The 18,185-nt window shown below is 37.5% G+C and overlaps 3 protein-coding genes across 3 annotated transcripts; 2 read left to right on the top strand and 1 right to left on the bottom strand.

Annotated features, from left to right (window-relative positions):
- Window positions 1-10,286: 10,286 nt before the first annotated feature.
- On the top strand, window positions 10,287-12,753 carry LOC116027986. The gene is made up of 2 exons (XM_031269788.1): window positions 10,287-10,691; window positions 12,074-12,753. The coding sequence occupies exons 1-2, from the start codon at window positions 10,567-10,569 to the stop codon at window positions 12,354-12,356; spliced, it is 408 nt and encodes a 135-aa protein (XP_031125648.1). The 5' UTR covers window positions 10,287-10,566; the 3' UTR covers window positions 12,357-12,753.
- Window positions 12,754-14,062: 1,309 nt separating this feature from the next.
- On the top strand, window positions 14,063-15,000 carry LOC116028099. Its single transcript, XM_031269897.1, has one exon. The coding sequence runs from the start codon at window positions 14,146-14,148 to the stop codon at window positions 14,785-14,787; it is 642 nt and encodes a 213-aa protein (XP_031125757.1). The 5' UTR covers window positions 14,063-14,145; the 3' UTR covers window positions 14,788-15,000.
- Window positions 15,001-15,657: 657 nt separating this feature from the next.
- Window positions 15,658-16,666, bottom strand: LOC116026973. The gene is made up of 2 exons (XM_031268397.1): window positions 16,371-16,666; window positions 15,658-15,868 (listed from the first exon to the last, which is right to left on the bottom strand). Exons 1-2 carry the CDS (start codon window positions 16,664-16,666, stop codon window positions 15,658-15,660), a joined length of 507 nt encoding a protein of 168 aa, XP_031124257.1.
- Between the last annotated feature and the right edge of the window lie 1,519 nt (window positions 16,667-18,185).

Genomic DNA, 18,185 nt, shown 5'->3' on the forward strand with positions numbered 1-18,185 from the left:
TCTTTTGTCACGTTTGAATCTCCGTTCATTGCTTTCAAATTTATTTTGTGCGGATTCAACAGTTTTCTTGCCTTGATTTTTGCTAACAATTGGATACAGACAGTTGATCTTGAAGTGTCCAAGTTTACGACAATTGTAGCATAAATCTTAAATATCTTCTTCCTTTTCTTTTTGTGGCTTCCATGAAGTCACCTTTTGATTTTCTTGTGACGAAATTTTGTAGCCTCCTTTGAACTTCTTGAATTTTCTAACAAAGAAAGCAAATTGTTCGTCACTCATAAATTCAACATTTTCTACTAACCTGGAAATTGATGGTTGTTCGGCCATCAATGCTGGATTTCAAGCTTCATGATCTTCTTCGATTCTGGCCTTCATTTCAAATTCATAAGCCTTGAGATCACTAAATAATTTATCAGTTGATAGCATCCTCAAATCTTGATGCTCTCGCATGGCTGTAACCTTCATGTCCCATGCGGATGGTAGTACACGCAACACTTTGAGATTAATTTCCTTCTTACTAATGATCTTGCCTAGATCATTAATTTCACCAAGAATATTGATAATTCTGGCTTCCATATCCAAAATACTTTCATTCGAAAGCATTTTAAAATCTTCAAATTTCTTCATGACGATTGTAAGCTTATTATCCTTTTCTTGTTCATCGCCTTCTCTGATCTTAATGAGAGTTTCCCAAATTTCTTTCGCGGTTGCGCATTATCAAAATTTTGGAAAGATGGTATCAACGACTTTGAATAGAATATCCTTGGCAATATTGTCAAGATTATTCCGTATTCTATTGTCAGACGTTCACTTTGGTTTTGACTTTTGTACGTATGGAGGAGCGTATGGTGATAGGACAAATGCAGTGTTAGCTTTCAATATTTCGATCGAACTATTGGAAATTACTTCCTACATTTCATCGTGTAATGCAGATAAACGTACCTACATGCGAACTTTCCATTCACTAAATTTATCAAGTGAAAATAATAAATTTTGTGCTAAATCTTTCTTCATCTTCACGTGAGATATGAAAGAATTAATCCAATCACACAAACTTGTAAAATGGATCAGCCTAGCAGTCAAGAACAAGATGACTCAATTAGACAACATGCTCTAATACCAATTGTTGGTCCCAAAATAGATAAGGTAAAGTCTAGAGGAGGGGGGAGGGGGAGTATGAATAGACTTTACTCCAATTCGCAATCGCTAAGTCAAAATTAAAACCAAAACACTTAACAGTTTGTTAGTATTTTGTGCACAACGGAATATAAAATGATGTGTTATGCATTAAAATTATACGAAATATTCCTTTAATCACAATGACATAATAATACTGCTTAACCATACCAATAAACATACACATTGTAAGATATATTTAATATAAATATATCTATAGTAATTGAGAGGAATTAAAGAGAAGGATTATGGATGGAAATGAATTTATTTCTATTTGCTTCTGTACGTACACTCACACACAGACCACACTTTTTTTTTATTGACAAAGAAATGTTTTGCTTTTCATTATTTCTCCACACCACACCTACAACCCTTCGGTAATACAACATATATATATATACATATACTAGCAAACAAAGATGACAATAATTAATTCACACATCAAAGACCACTAATCCATGTTTGATGCTTTGTGCCCCAATCCCTTAAAACATTCCATGATTTAAGCTTTCATGTTTTAAGGGATATATCAACTCCATACATCCATGTTTTCAGGGATTATGATCCACTTGGTTTAATAATAATAATAATAATATCATAACATTGCCTCCCTTAAACCAAGTTGGATATATTCGTCATCCCAACTTCCTTCTTCAGTTTGAGAAATGTCTCTGTCTTCAATGGCTTTGTAAAAATATCAGCAACTTGACATTCACTTGCACAGTACTCAATGTTGATTTGTTTTTCAGCTACCAACTCCCTGATCTTGTGATACTTAATATCAATGTGTTTGCTGCGACCATGAAAAACAGGATTTTTTGACAACGAAATGGCAGACTTGTTGTCACAAAAAATTGTTGTAGGTGCCTCCTGCTTTTGTTGCAAAAACTCCAAAATTCTTCTGAGCCAAATTGCTTGAGTAGCACAGTTTGCTGCTGCAATGTATTTTGCTTCTGCGGTTGAAAGTGCTACAATCTGCTGCTTCTTTGAAGACCAGGAAAATATAGCAGAACCAAGATAGAAGGCATATCCTGATGTGCTTTTTCTTGTCTCAACATCTCCAGCCCAATCACTGTCTGTATATCCAACAAGTTTCACTGTATCATTAGTAGAGTAAAAAATTCCATCATTACTCGTACCTTTGACATATCTCAGAATTCGCTTTGCTGCAACCCAATGTGATTCTTTTGGTTCCTCCATGAATCTGCTGAGTATTCCAACTCCAAAAGAAATATCTGGCCTTGTAGCTACCAAATACCTCAAACTCCCCATTAAACTTTTATAAGCTGTAACATTCACATTCTTACCACACTCATCTTTGGACATCTTCAACTTTTCAGCTACTGGAGTTGAAACTGGTTTGGAGTTTTCCATTTTGATCTTTTTCAAAATATCAGCAGCATATTTCTTCTGTGAAATGAAGATTCCACCATTCATCTGAACAACTTCAAGACCAAGAAAGTAACACATAAGGCCCATATCAGTCATTTCAAATTCATTAATGAGTGCCTCCCTGAATTCTGAGATTAGTTTCAAATTGTTTCCAGTAAAAATCAAATCATCAACATACAGACAGATTATAACAATATCTCCAAAATCTGTGTATTTGACATACAGAGTATGCTCATAAGGACACCTCATAAAACCATTCTCAACAGAATAAGAATCAATGCAACCATACCATGCTCTGGGTGCCTGTTTTAAACCATACAAAGCTTTTCTCAACTTGTAAACCTTATTTTCTTCCCCTTTCTTCACATACCCTGCAGGTTGCTCAACATATATTTCTTCTTCAAGAAAACCATTCAAAAAAGCAGACTTGACATCCATTTGAAACAATTTCCAATCATTTTGAGCAGCAAGAGAAATAAGCATTCGCACAGTATCAAGTCTACTTACAGGAGCAAAAACCTCTAAATAATCAATACCTGGTTTTTGTTTGTAACCCTTTGCTACCAACCGTGCCTTAAAACGATCAACCTCACCATTTGACTTGTATTTGGTTTTATAAACCCACTTTACTCCAATTGGCTTCTTTTCGGGAGGTAATTCTGTTAACTCCCAAGTACCATTCTTTTCAATGGCACAAATCTCCTCATCCATTGCCTTAAGCCAATGAGTTTCTGTAGCAACCTCCTCAAATGATATAGGGTCACAATCTGCAAAGAGAGCAAACTGAACAATCTCTTCATCAGTCAAGTCATTATCATTACCCAAAACATAATCTTCCAAACGAGCTGGTAAGTGACGCTCGCGTTGAGATCTCCGAACTGATGACTCTGGCTGTAAAGAAGATTGAACATTATCTGAAACCAATTGCTCATTATCAGGAATAATGGGAACAACAACTGACCTTTCTTCTTTAGTTGACCAATCCCATGCACCATATTCATCAAAAGTGACATCACGACTTATAACAACCTTTTGAGTTTCAGGATTATACAATTTATAAGCCTTTGAAATGTCACTATAACCAATAAAAATACACTTCTCACCTTTATCGTCCAACTTCTTTCTCAACTGATCTGGCACATGTGCATATGCCAAACATCCAAAAACCTTGAGATGTCTGATAGATGGTTTACTCCCACTCCAAGCTTCCTCAGGTGTCTTATCACGAACACTTTTAGTTGGACACCTATTCAACACATGAACAGCACAAGCAACAGCTTCTGCCCAAAAAGGTTTAGGCAGATTTTTAGATTTCATCATGCATCTTACCATGTCCATGATAGACCTATTTTTCCTCTCAGCCACTCCATTTTGTTGTGGAGTGTACCTAGCTGTCATCTGATGCTGAATACCATTTTTCTTTAAAAATTCATCACAAGCAATATATTCTGTACCTCTATCAGTTCTCAAAATCTTAATCTTATAACCACTTTGTTTTTCAACAAAAACCTTAAATTGTTGAAAAACATCACATGCATCTGACTTCTGTTTCAGAAAATAAACCCATGTTTTTCTACTGAAATCATCAATGAAGGTAACAAAGTACTTACAACCTCTATTTGAAGGAACTTCCAATGAACACAGATCTGAGTGAACAATCTCCAACTGCTTTGTCACTCTTTTAGACTTGCCTACAGGAAAAGGTTCTCTATGCTTCTTCCCAATCAAACAACTCTCACAAATTTTGTCAGGAACATTAATAATCGGCAAATCAGAAACAAGTTTCTTTCTTGCTAAATAATTTAATCCGGAGAAATGAAAATGCCCAAACCGCATATGCCACAACCAATTATCATCACGGATTTCAGAATTAAAGCAAGTAAGAAGTGCATGGTTGATTTTTAAAGGAAATAGTCGATTTTGAGACATATTTACCTTTGCAATCAAAACTCCCTTGGCATCAACAATGGTACAACACCCTCCAGTGATATTTATTTTATATCCCTTTTCTGACAACTGTCCCATACTCAACAAATTTTGGTGTAATGCAGGAACATAGAAAACATCGGATATAAAATTGTGAGTACCATCCTTCAATTGAATAGAGATTTTACCTTTTCCCAAAATTGGCACTTTTGACTTATTTCCAAATGTCACCTCAGATCGTATTGATTCATCCAACTCTGAAAACAATTCTTTCTTCCCACACATATGATTACTACATCCAGTATCCAAGAACCATATGTTTTCATCTGCAGACAAACTGTTACTGACCAAAAATAAGGTTTCAGATTCAGTAGAACTCTCACCAGATTTTTCAGCAACATTTGCTTGATTTTCATGACCATCCTCTTTATACCAGCAATCTGCAATTTTGTGTCCATATTTGCCGCAATTGTAGCAATTAAATGGAAATTTACCTTGCTTGGTATTATTACCTCCACCTCTTCCTTGATTGAAGTTACCTCGTCCCCTTCCTTGATTTGAGTTACCACGTCCTCTTCCTCTGAATCCTCCTCTACCTCTTCCACGACCTCTACCAGCTCCTCCACCTCTTTGATTAGAGCTAGTCATATTAAAGGTGACTTGGCTCTTCAAAGCTTCTTCTGCTAGTGGTTCTGATTTTGACACAATCCTTTCAATATGACTTTCGATCATACCTTTTAACTCAGCAATTGACAAGTCCTCGGTATCGTGTGACTCTATTATTGAAGCCACCACATGGTCATACTTCATCGGCATCGTTCGTAGAACTTTTTCAACCACTGCACCATCCTCAATTGTGTCTCCGTATAACCTCATCTTATTTACAAGATCAATAAGACGAGAGAAATACATATCTACGGTTTCTGTAGAGGCCATCTCACAACGATCATACAACCTTCTCAACGTCTGCAGCTTGGACTTCTGTGACCGGTCGACTCCTTTGTTTGACACCTTTAAGATGTCTCAAGCTTCTTTTGCTGTTTGAGCACGAGCTAGTTGCCCAAAAATGGAGTAATGGACACCTTGATGAATTTGTCCCAACGCCAATTGATCTCGCCGTGTAGCAGTTGCATCAGCTCCTTGTAACACCCCGAATCGGCTATACCGAACCACCGGAGTAATTACCGCCACACCTAGATTCAGCCCAACCTTAAATAGGCGGGATTCATTCTAGATGCACAGGCTAAACAACAAAAACAAGGATCGTGTTCCTTAACGTCAAAACCCAAGACAATTTTAGAATAAAACTGCACCATATATTGACCATATATATACATATGCATCACCAAAAGATGTAACTAGGAAGTTACCAAAACGAACGGGGTTTACTATCACCACCCATTCGGAGAGTTTAGAGAGAGACCCGGTTAGACGACTGTTCAGGATTAGCGCCCTTACAAAAGATATATTTACACAAAATACTTGACTACACCCCCACCCTTCCACTTCAGACTCTATCTAGTCTAAGGAGTGATACACGGGGCCCGTGTAAGTGCCCCAAACCTCACACCACTCGCCCTCATACCACATTATGTGGTCTAAAAATCGGCAGGTGTCCATAGTCATCATCCACTCATCATGGTACTCCGGGGGACTCGGGTCCCACGGGTACGGGTACCGCACTATGAACTCAGGAGGATTACTACCCGGAACTAGCTCTATGGGGTAGAACCCATAGCTAGCTTGTATAGCATCGAAAGGGCAAAGGGGTAAGACTGGAGGGGTGCCCAAACAGGAGCCTCCGGCGAGTCCGGAGCGGGAGTAGAGTCGGGAGCGTCGATCAGAGCGGGTGTATCAGGCGCATATCCGGGGCCATAGGGGTCATCATCTGCTAGGTACTGAACATAATCGTCATAATCGTAGATAGGGAACTCAAACTCGGAAGGATCCGAGTCAGGCGGGCTACACGAGCCTATACTAGACATCTGTTAAGAACACAACGAAGTGCAGTTAGCGCGACGGCTAAGTAAGGATATCCATTATCACTCGAAAATAAACAAAGGTTTTCAAAATAATTATTCAACAAGAACAAGGTAAGATAACATTACCCAACAATCGCAATCAACCTGCAAACATTTTTAACAACAAGTAATTTCACTTCATTTCAGTAAATCGAGCAAATAACTCAGTCATTAATTCACCCGATGGTTAGCTCTCACACATCACCCATGGTACACAATTCTCGCCTTACTCATAAGTGGGGTACGAAACACATCCACTATTATATCTCGGTGGGGTACACAACACATCCACCTTCCAACTCTCACGTGGGGTACAAAACACATCCACGTTTAACTCACGGTGGGGTACGAAACACATCCACCTTTAATTCACGAGTGGGGTACGGAACACATCCACTATTAGATCTCGGTGGGGTACCCAACACATCCACCTTTCCAACTCTCACGTGGGGTACGAAACACATCCAGGTTTAACTCACGGTGGGGTACGAAACACATCCACCTTTAATTCACGAGTGGGGTACGGAACACATCCACTATTAGATCTCGGTGGGGTACCCAACACATCCACCTTTCCAACTCTCACGTGGGGTACGAAACACATCCACGTTTAACTCACGGTGGGGTACGAAACACATCCACCTTTAATTCACGAGTGGGGTACGGAACACATCCACTATTAGATCTCGGTGGGGTACACAACACATCCACCTTTCCAACTCTCACGTGGGGTACGAAACACATCCACGTTTAACTCACGGTGGGGTACGAAACACATCCACCTTTAATTCACGAGTGGGGTACGAAACACATCCACTATTAGATCTCGGTGGGGTACACAACACATCCACCTTTCCAACTCTCACGTGGGGTACGAAACACATCCACGTTTAACTCACGGTGGGGTACGAAACACATCCACCTTTAATTCACGAGTGGGGTACGAAACACATCCACTATTAGATCTCGGTGGGGTACACAACACATCCACCTTTCCAACTCTCACGTGGGGTACGAAACACATCCACGTTTAACTCACGGTGGGGTACGAAACACATCCACCTTTAATTCATCACACGACTCCATCACCAATAACTCACTCAGATATATTTTCCCAACCCGCATGCTTAGGTTAGTATTAGTCACGTCACAGAAAATCAAGTATAGAGTCATAATAATTTTCAAAATATAATTATTTTCCATGTTAATATAATGCACAAAAATAATATTTGTCAAAATTGTTTCTAACCATTCTTTTTCAGAAAATTTCAGCTTGGCGCAGTCCGAAAGATTGAACCGGTAAAAATAGTTCCCGAACTCTTTTTCACTTGAAATTTTTATGGTAGGACCCTAACTCATAGTACTTGATGTTCATAAACAGTTTTGGTCATCAAGGTTCACGAATTATCACAGAAAATTCCATTTTTGCCCTTGGCAGTGTGCTGTCCAGCATTTTTCCTCTCTGGACCAGTTTTGGAAAAAAAATCGAAAACCATACTTATACTACTCCAAAAATTATGAAATTTTATATGCAGCTTCTACACTTATAGAACTACATGTATAAAAAAAATTGGATCAAAATACCTTACCGATTTTTCCCAGAAATTCACGGAAGTCACTGCCAGAGACTAACTTGATTTTACTTCAATATTTTCACAGGTATAAGCCTATATGGGCATAAATCCAACATATACATGCATAAAATAGCTATGAACATGCATAACAAATTTATCAAAAATCAAAGCAAGGATTTTTGAAGCCAATTTATAGATCCATAACATAACACATAATCATCACGTAAAAATTCCTAACCGTATAATTTCCTAGCAATTGTCTATATCCAAGTGATTGAGCCAACTTAAGGGATTCCTTACCTCCGTAGAAGATTTTTAAACCGTAAAGTTGAGGGTGTTCCCTTTGGAATTCTTCTCCAAAAAAAATCCTAAAGAAATGTCACCATAACAACAATATTTTTCTTATATTAAACATCAACACTTTAAATGCTAGAGATGATTGAACCATTAAAGCTTAAAGTCTTACCTAGACTTGGTCACTTGAGTTGAGAATAAGTGAGTGGGAGCTTTAGATCACAAGGGCAAGACTTAGAAAATTTCCTCCTTCTTCTACCTTTGTGTATTTTCGAAAATGGAGTGGAGAGAAGAGAGAGATGATCACATTTGCTAGACTAATCTTTTCTTTCTTCCTTTCCTTAGGGTAAATTCGAATGGGAGTGAGGGAGTGGGATGATGTGAGTGATTAGGCTAGATTTACTCTTGAAGATCAAGCAACCAAGTACAAGCCACCATACCTCATTAATGTTACAATCAAGATCAAATCTTAGTCCTAGGATTGGATTGCCACATGTCAACACCCTATTAATCCCTTATGAAGACATTAGTCTAATTGGCCAGTTTAAGCTTAAATCAGATGAATGTTCGGAGGATCATAACTTAATTCAGGAAGATTCTAATACCAAAATTATCGTAAAAATATTCCCGTCGCAAAACGCCAATTTTGGGAATTTTCCGGTCTTCCGCCAAATTTATGTTCAGAGTCTGTGACAATTTATCCCTTACGGTCCACTTAGAAATTCTCTTGAACCAATTAAAATTCGGGCCTAATCGCATGATACTTAATAATCCTAATTCTGGAAAATCCGAATTGAATCTACGTCCTTAAAATTTTCTCGGTTTGTAACCGATACGTAGTTCGCAACTTACTGATAATAAATCCTTAGGAGAAAAAAATTATTTCAAGCACCGAATAGTCTTCTCTTAAATGTTATAGCTAAAAAAAATTTATATCGCTATTTTCGAATCTTAGTTTTACCGGAAAAACCGAGGGGTTACACTCCTTCTGGTAGACCGGGATCAACATAGCTCCAAAGATTTTGAGCTTTCAAATGTGTGATCATCATAATTTGCCAATAATTGTAATCGAGCTTCCCGTCTAATTTAGGACCCGACCATACAATATTGAAATTATTGGCCATATTTCACTAGAAAAAATATATCAGGGTTGGAAGGTTGATAGGCTCTGATACCAAATGTAAGATATATTTAATATAAATATATCTATAGTAATTGAGAGGAATTAAAGAGAAGGATTATGGATGGAAATGAATTTATTTCTATTTGCTTCTGTACGTACACTCACACACAGACCACACTTTTTTTTATTGACAAAGAAATGTTTTACTTTTCATTATTTCTCCACACCACACCTACAACCCTTCGGTAATACAACATATATATATATACATATACTAGCAAACAAAGATGACAATAATTAATTCACACATCAAAGACCACTAATCCATGTTTGATGCTTTGTGCCCCACATCCCTTAAAACATTCCATGATTTAAGCTTTCATGTTTTAAGGGATATATCAACTCCATACATCCATGTTTTCAGGGATTATGATCCACTTGGTTTAATAATACTAATAATAATATCATAACACACATCATTATATCTCATACATATTGTACGCCAACGTATATTTCAATAATCTGCTTATAATGTATCCCACAATATCAATTTTCACAGAGTTTATATACATACACACAGGCAAAAAAGCAGATTAGCATGGATTGCACAAGGTAACCAGTTAACCACAATTAACCATAAATAATTTATAATAAAAACATAAATAATTTTATGCCCAAATTTAACGTCATCGAAGCAGATTAGAAAACCAATCTCAACGCAGCTCGCAATCGCAATCTCCACGTAGTTATGTTTTTAGGTAAAACGGAGACTCCGTCAATCACCGTAGGGTTTAAGACTCCCGCCTTCCCTTGCTGCCTGGGAGAAGCTCGATTGCTGCTGCGATGGAGACACACACCACCGTTAGACTGTGAACACAAATCGCCCTCGATCGCCATCCGTAGAAACCAACCTGGTCTCGTCTTGGACTCTTGGCCGACCGGCCAATTCCAGTTGCGAAGGCCGATCGCCTGCTGCGAGGAATACACCGCTATCGGACTGCCGTCGCCGCTGGACTGCGAAAGCCGATGACCCTCGCTTGTTGAGTATGTAGACAACGCCATGGATGAAACGCCAACGATCGTCGCCTCCAACGAATGTAGATCGCCATCCGCCAGCAGCCAGCCGGCGACGGACACCGTCTCTCGCCGTTCGCAGTCGAAGGGAGAAACACGAAGCAACGCAGAGTACATATCTTATTTATAGTAAATTTTATTCCCTTTTCGTTATAGCATATTACCGCACATAATATCATGAATTGATAATGTAAAAACAATCCTAATTAGAGACTTAAAATTGCAGTACAAGATAATGGCATGCTTCGCAAATAAAATCACCTTAGACAATTTAGACAATAATAATCAATGTCCAGGATATTCGTACCCGGAATAACAGAGAGCTTCGTGCTTATAACCCAAAGCTTTCTTTTGTTGGTGATCGTCACTAATGTATATTAGGTGATTGTATAGAATGCAAAATAGAGAGTGAGTACACATGAAAAGTTATGGGGAGAAACTACTCATTCATCTCCATTAACTCTTACAGGATACAGGATACAAAGTATATACTTTCTTATAAACTAAGAAACTAACAAACTACTAATGATATGCCACATGACTAAATCTCCATAACAATCATTATTATTTAACACTTAGGGTGTGTTTGGAAAACAGGAAAATGGTTTCTGGAAAATGATTTCTGGAAAATGATTTCTGGAAAATGAGTTATTTTCCAGAAAATATTTTCATTTCTTGTGTTTGGCTGCAGAACAGAAAACTGTGTTGGTGTGTTTGGCTTATTTTCCAGAAAATGGGTAGGAAAATGAACGGAATTATATAATTGAATATTTTAATTAATTTGTTTAAATGTAACAACATTTATAACAAATATACAATCCAAAAAATAAAATAATCACAAAAAAATCACAACAAAATAATATCTATATCATTAAAAAAATAAAAAAAATAAAAAATAAAAGTGGCCGACTGGCTTCAGATGTCAAATAAAAAAAAATAAAACTCATAATATCTATCTCATAATAAAAAAAAATAAATTATTACTTAAAAAACAAAAAGAAAAAGTTGAAGATGTCAAAAAGATGGGATGAAGATGAAGAAGTTAAAGCATTTAGGAGGCCTAAGGAGATGGAAGAAGCAAAGGAGAAAGGAAGAAGCAAACTTTGGAAAATGACTTCCCCAAAAAAAAGGGGAAGTCATTTTCCATAAAATTGAGCTTATTTTTCATTGACCAAGAAGTTCATTTCCATCGACTCTATTTTCCCCCTTTTTCCCAAACACCAAAAACCCGGAAAATAATTTCCAGAAATCATTTTCCGGGTTTCCAAACACACCCTTAATTGTCAACTAATGCTTACATCATTATTTATAGTACTAATTACCATAATTAAACCCTTAACCATAGTCATAACTTAACCACTCATAATCCATCACTATAGTTAATATAATACTCCTTCATCATCGCTTTGATCATTATTAAACATTACATATCCAAGCATTACTTAATCAATATTAGCCATAATTAATTTTCATAACCAAAAGCTTACATACAGTCCTACGCTCGCCGGAAACACTCCATGCTACGCCGGGAAGAAGAACATCCGAAAACAGAGGAGGGAGACGCCGCTGCTGTCACTAACCCGCATCACAAGCTCGCACCACCGTACTGCCTGGGAGAGGGAGGGACCATCCGCCATAGCCGCTGCTCGGAAGGAGCTGAGGTTGCCGGTGGCCCTGTCCACGTCGAATCGGCTGAGAGAGAGACACAGCCTAGGATGGTCTGCTCGCTGCTTGCTAGTTGGAGAGGAGGAGCACTACTGGTTCGCAGCTCGCTGACTGCCGGAGGCGCTGCTGCTCGACGCCACCGTCACCGCTGTTGCTTCCCATCACTGCCGTCGACCAAGAGAAGCGAGAGAGGGAGAAGGTGATGCCTTGCTGTTGGTTCGTGAGCTACTGCCAGCCTACTCCGCCGGGAAAGCCTCGCCGGACTGCCGAGAGAGAAGAGAGGGAGACGGAAGATGCCGCCTTTGCCGCTGCACTTCATTGCCGCCAATGACGAGAAGGGATTGAAGATGAAGGTTCCTGGTTTCTCCGCCGGAGTTGGATGAAGAGGTACGATAGAGAGCTTGAGGTTCATAAGGCCTTGGTTCACCGGTCATGGAGGTGGTTCGAACAAGAAGACGGTGGTAATAGAGTAATTGGCGCCGATCGGTTCAATAGGGAAGAAGAAAGAAATGCCCCCCCCCCCCCACACACACACACACACATATATATATATACTAGTTTAATGTTTAATAGACCCATTGCGCGAATGGATTAATGGCTAATGTTTATATTTAAATAAATATTTGAAAGTATATATCAATGCAAGATTATATAAGAGAAGTTTGTACATAGGTGATTGAATGTCAAATTTGTTTATTTAAATATGTAACTCAAATTATATAAATCCAAGATAATATAGGAAATTCATTATAATTGTTACTAAAATAAATGTTTGCAACTTTGTAAAATCGATGTCTAAATATTTTGTCTAAAAACGATAGTCTAAATAAATACTACTTTTAGTTTGAATTTTTATAAGTATTCTTAATTCTCTTTTAAGTAACATTGTCATTGTCTTCATCTTTACTATTTGTCATCTTCCTTTTTGTTGGTAGTGTGTTAGTTGCAATTGGGTTACTGCTAGTAGCATAGATGACAACGTAATACAATGAGAGATTATGATGTAGGAAGCTATAGACTTTCCTTTAGATGTTCTACTCGGGGTTCATTTGGTTCAACCATTATTGTTGAATCAGTTATTGTGGATAAAGAAATCCCTAGTTTATGGAATAAGATTAGATAAATTAGTAAAAATTTAAACATTTTAAATATGATGTAGTCCAAAGATATTACAAGATAGATAGTTTTCCACTTCAATTTGTTGGGTAATAAGTTATTTGAGTATTCTCATTGTCAACAAATCCCCCAAGTAGTTAATATCATTGGTTTCAAACTATTTTTATTTTTATTTTTTTCATGGTATTAATAAAATACTTGGTAATAAATATATAACATTATTTTGTATTATAACTTTGATATTTAATTACAAGATAGTGTAAAAGAACATAATAGACAATGTAATGAATATCAATTGATGAATTTGAATGTAAAGAATCTTTGTATTAGAAAAAATAAAGACAATATAACTAATGAAATTATTTTTCTTATTTAATTTATTGATAATGAATACTTAAAAAAAAAAATAATAAAGGCATTGTAGACACATAATTCTAAATTAAAGAAATGCATATGTATCATTTTTTTGGTTTTAACTATTAATTTATTTAATTCAATAAAAGTAAAATGAGTTAATACTCAAAATGGTCCTCCAACTATTAGCTAATACTCAATTTATCCCCAAAGTATTTTTAGTACCCAATTTAGTCCTCTAATTTTTAAAATCACACCCAATTAGGTTTATGTTACAATTGCCGTCTATTCACCGTTATTTTGAGGGCAAAAAAAGCCATTTTAGTTGCTCCAAACCCGCTTCTTTGCAAATCAAACACTATGGAGCTGTCCTTCGGTTCGGATTACAAGGAATTGGTGTTCAAAGGATGTGCGAACTAGAAATCCCAAGATGGAACTTGGGTTTTCTCTCAAAATCTGGATGCCCTATTTGAGACTCTGGTTTCCCAATAATCTGCCGCTAAGTTCTACAAAATCGCCGCCGTCGCCGGCCAATCGAGCATTACTAGGTTGTTCCAATGTCGGGGCGACCTCTCCGCCTCCGATTGTAGCGATTGCGTGTAGAAAATCACCGACATGTCTAAAAACCTTTGTGGCAACTCAATCGGGGGAGAGTCTAGTTGGTCGGGTATTACATCAGGTACAAGGTGTCCAGATTCCGGCAAGTCGGACCCACCAAGATGCTCTACAAGCTCTACGGGAAACCGCGCTTGGGGAGATCGCGAAGAGCGTGGAAACCGGCAACGGGTTCTACACTGACGGCTATGAATCGGTCTTCGTCCTTGGCCCGTGCGAAGGCGATTTGGGAAGCGGCAACTATGTGAAAATCACGGTAGAGAAATCAAAGAGCACCTGCAGCTCCGCTATTTCCGCCCAGATGTATCTCCAACAGTGCTACATAACACTCCAAAAACAGTGGCAATTATCTTGGGAGGATTGGCCGGTGTGGCCTGGGGTTGGTTCTTGCTTGTCTGCTATTCACAAAATCAGCTTTCAAGAAAAAGACCCATTCCAAGTACAACATGGAGGATAAAGGCCAGTAAACCCATTCTAATTTGTTTCTGTTCTTTCATTTTTCTTATCAAGATTCACTTTAAATATAATAATGAAGCTTATAATGATGTTCTGTGGTGTTATTCTGGGATTTAGGTAACTGAAAATGGTAGAGCCAGAACCGAAAAGCCTCCAATGTCAATGAGCCGAGAAGGTGTAATTGCTAATAAAAGGACATTTTTGCCCCTCAAAATAACGGTGGATAGCTGACAATTGTAACAGAGGACCTAATTGGGTAACGTTTTATAAGACATAGGACTAAATTGGGTACTAAAAATACTTTGGGACTAAATGGAGTATTAGCTAATAGTTGGAGGACCATTTTGGGTATTAACTCGAGTAAAATAGAGTGATCCCGCTTCAATTTGTTGGGTTATTTGAGTACTCTCTTTGTGAACCATCCATTTGAGTAACAAAACTATGAACATGAAGGTATGAAAATGCGAACATAGAGTAATGAAATTATGAACATAGAGTTATGAAATTGTGAACATAGACCCGGGTCCACCTTGCAAAGTGGACCCGAGTCCATGGCATAACAACTGTAAACAATTAGGCTAGGCTAGTTGTGTCCAAGGCTAGCTATAACATAAATAAATTTGGGCTTAATAGAATTTTAGGAAATAAAATCATTTTGGGCTTAAGGATAATCTATTGGGTATAAAATCTACATATATATTGGGCTTAGGACATTTGGGTAGTAAAATAATAATAAGTTATAAAAATAGATTAATCTAAGCACATTGTAAGACATTTTACTAAAATAGCTAATATTAAGAAAATAATTCCTGTATGAAGATATTTATATTTAAAATAATATTTGGAATATACGAGGTGTCACACCATCCCACTAGAATCTTGTAACTTTTTCCATCAAATTAGTCAATGGTTTTGCTATCTTTGAAAAATCCTTCACAAACTTCCTATAATAGCCCGTGAGTCCTAAGAAACTTTGAACTTCCGCCATATTCATAGGTACATGCCAATCCATCACTACTTGAACTTTAGATGGATCAAATGATACTCTCTCCTTAGAGATAATATGCCTCAAAAAGGCTACCCTATTTTGCCAGAAATCACACTTAGACAACTTAGCATAGAACTTATTATCCCTTAGTGTTTGCAACACTATCCTAAAATGGTTTTCATGCTCCCCCGGGTCTTAAAATACACCAAAACATCATCAATTAAAACCACCACAAATTGGTCCAAGTAAGGATGAAATACTTGATTTATCAAGTCCATAAACACAACAGGTGCATTGGTCAATCCAAATGGCATCACCATGAACTCATACTGCTCATATCTCGTGCGAAAAGTTGTCTTTGGAATATCCTTCTCAACTACTCTCAGCTGATGGTATCCCGACTGTAAATCAATCTTTGAAAAACTTCAAACTCCCTTCAATTGATCAAAAAGGTCATCTATCTGAGGTAAAGGATACTTGTTCTTGATAGTCACTTGATTCAACTCCTTATAATCAATGCAAAGTCTTAACCCTCCATCCTTCTTCTTAAAAATAGAACTAGAGCTCCCCATGGTGAAACACTCGGCCGAATATACCCCTTGTTCAACAGCTCCTCCACTGACTCTTTCATCTCTTGCATCTCCTTAGGAGCCATACGATAGGTGCTTTTGAAATAGGTGCAGTCACTGAAATCAGCTATCGTAAATTCCACTTCTCTACTATGTGGCATTCCTAGAATCTCTTCAGGGAATACATCACCAAATTCTCTCACAACTGGTATTTGATCAACATCTCCTCCTTGACACTTAGATCCTTGATCATACATAAATAAGCTTATATTTCCTTCCTCATATAATTCCTCATCTTTTGCATGGACACCAATTTCACTCATGGTTTAACAAAAACTCTTTTATAGGAAATATGATTCCCTTTAGGTCCTTTCAACACTACCTTTTGCTCATAACATAAAATTTTTGCCTTATACCTCCCAAGCCAATTCATCCCCAACACCACATCAATACCTTCTAAATCAAATATAATAAGGTTTCCAGGGCATTTTATTGGGCGTCGGCCGAGTAGCCCGAGTTCAACCCCTGCTCGATTCGAGATGTGCCGTTGTGGCTTACCATGGAGGGATGTTAGTAACATTTATAATTTAGATTTTGATAATACCAAAAGTTAGGAATTTTAGTCCACTATTTATTTTACCTTTTAGACTTAGGTCAATTCCCTTGAATTTTGAATTGTCTGAATAGTAATCCAAGAAGTCCCGTTTTGGATAAACAAAACAATCTGAATGATAACTCGAAAGGTTATGTTTTGGATAGACTCAAAAAATTTGAATAGTATAACTCAAATAGTTACCTTTTAAATAGCTTGAATATGAAGACCTAGAAGAGTTAAAGACTAGAAGAGTTTGAGATGAAGATTCGAAGAGTAGAAGGTTGCAAATGTTAAATGGTTGAAGGGTCTACCTTTCAAAGTTAAAGGTAGAACGAATGGTAAAGTCAACCATTCGTATCCGAGAGGATGTAGAGTGTTAAGGTTCAAAATGTTAACTCGAATAGTGATAGTTAACCATTCGAAAAGAACAGCTCGAGACATTCTCTAAGCCAACAGGTCGAAGCCTTAAAAACACTAGTGAATGTGACCAAGGCAAAGAGAGTCATAGGTTCACATCCCAAGGAAGATTTTTCCTTAAAATTCTAAACATTTTGTGCAGAGCAAAAAGATATGTTTAGCTCAAAATAAGTCTCTAACGGTTGGAAACTCTAACAAGTCTACCTAACCTCCAGATTACACGCTGGTCTTTACTCACTAGATAATAGACTTTTTGAAATGGGTTTTCCCTCCAATGGATCCTTTTCAAAACGTCTATAAATACCCTCTTCCAAAACTGAGGAAGGTGTTGGTCAATTTATGAAAATAATTTAAGTGTTCAACGCATTCAAAAGTTTCACAATTCGTGACTAGTGAGAGAATTCCAAAGCTACAAAGTATTATTCAGATTTTAGAAGCTTGCTCTGCTCAAACCAAAAAGATCAAGATTATTCAAAGCTAAGACTTCTAATTGGAGATTGAAGAACTTTATCTTCAACCATTTGTAACTCTACTAAGTAGAAGTAGAAAGTGGCGGAGTAAACTCATGCGGAGTTGAAAAACCTAGATACTCAAGGCTAGTTTGGTATTCAACGCTTTAGTGATCTTTTGTACTAAAGAGATACTCAAGGCTGGTTTGGTATTCCATTGTGCATTCTCAACGAATCGTTGAAGTAACCTTTCGGTTCGATCACTTAGACGAATTGTTAAAATTTTAAAAGAAAAAACCTAACAAGTTTATTCACCCCCCTCTAGACTTGTTCTCAACCCTTTCGGGACCAACAATGGATGTGGTTAAATGGTTAATGCCC

This window comes from Ipomoea triloba, chromosome 8 (genome assembly GCF_003576645.1).
Source record: "Ipomoea triloba cultivar NCNSP0323 chromosome 8, ASM357664v1".
Classification (NCBI taxonomy): Eukaryota; Viridiplantae; Streptophyta; class Magnoliopsida; order Solanales; family Convolvulaceae; genus Ipomoea; species Ipomoea triloba.

What these genes read in the sequence shown, in the direction of transcription:
- LOC116026973 (XM_031268397.1), bottom strand. Translation starts at nt 16,666, where the DNA reads ATGAGTGAAATTGGTGTCCATGCAAAAGATGAGGAATTATATGAGGAA. An exon ending in GAGGAGCTGTTGAACAAGGG is followed by an intron (nt 15,869 to 16,370) that starts GTATATTCGGCC and finishes CTGGCAAAATAG; the next exon opens with GGTAGCCTTTTTGAGGCATA.
- LOC116028099 (XM_031269897.1), top strand. Translation starts at nt 14,146, where the DNA reads ATGGAACTTGGGTTTTCTCTCAAAATCTGGATGCCCTATTTGAGACTC.
- LOC116027986 (XM_031269788.1), top strand. Translation starts at nt 10,567, where the DNA reads ATGGATGAAACGCCAACGATCGTCGCCTCCAACGAATGTAGATCGCCA. An exon ending in GAAACACGAAGCAACGCAGA is followed by an intron (nt 10,692 to 12,073) that starts GTACATATCTTA and finishes GCTTACATACAG; the next exon opens with TCCTACGCTCGCCGGAAACA.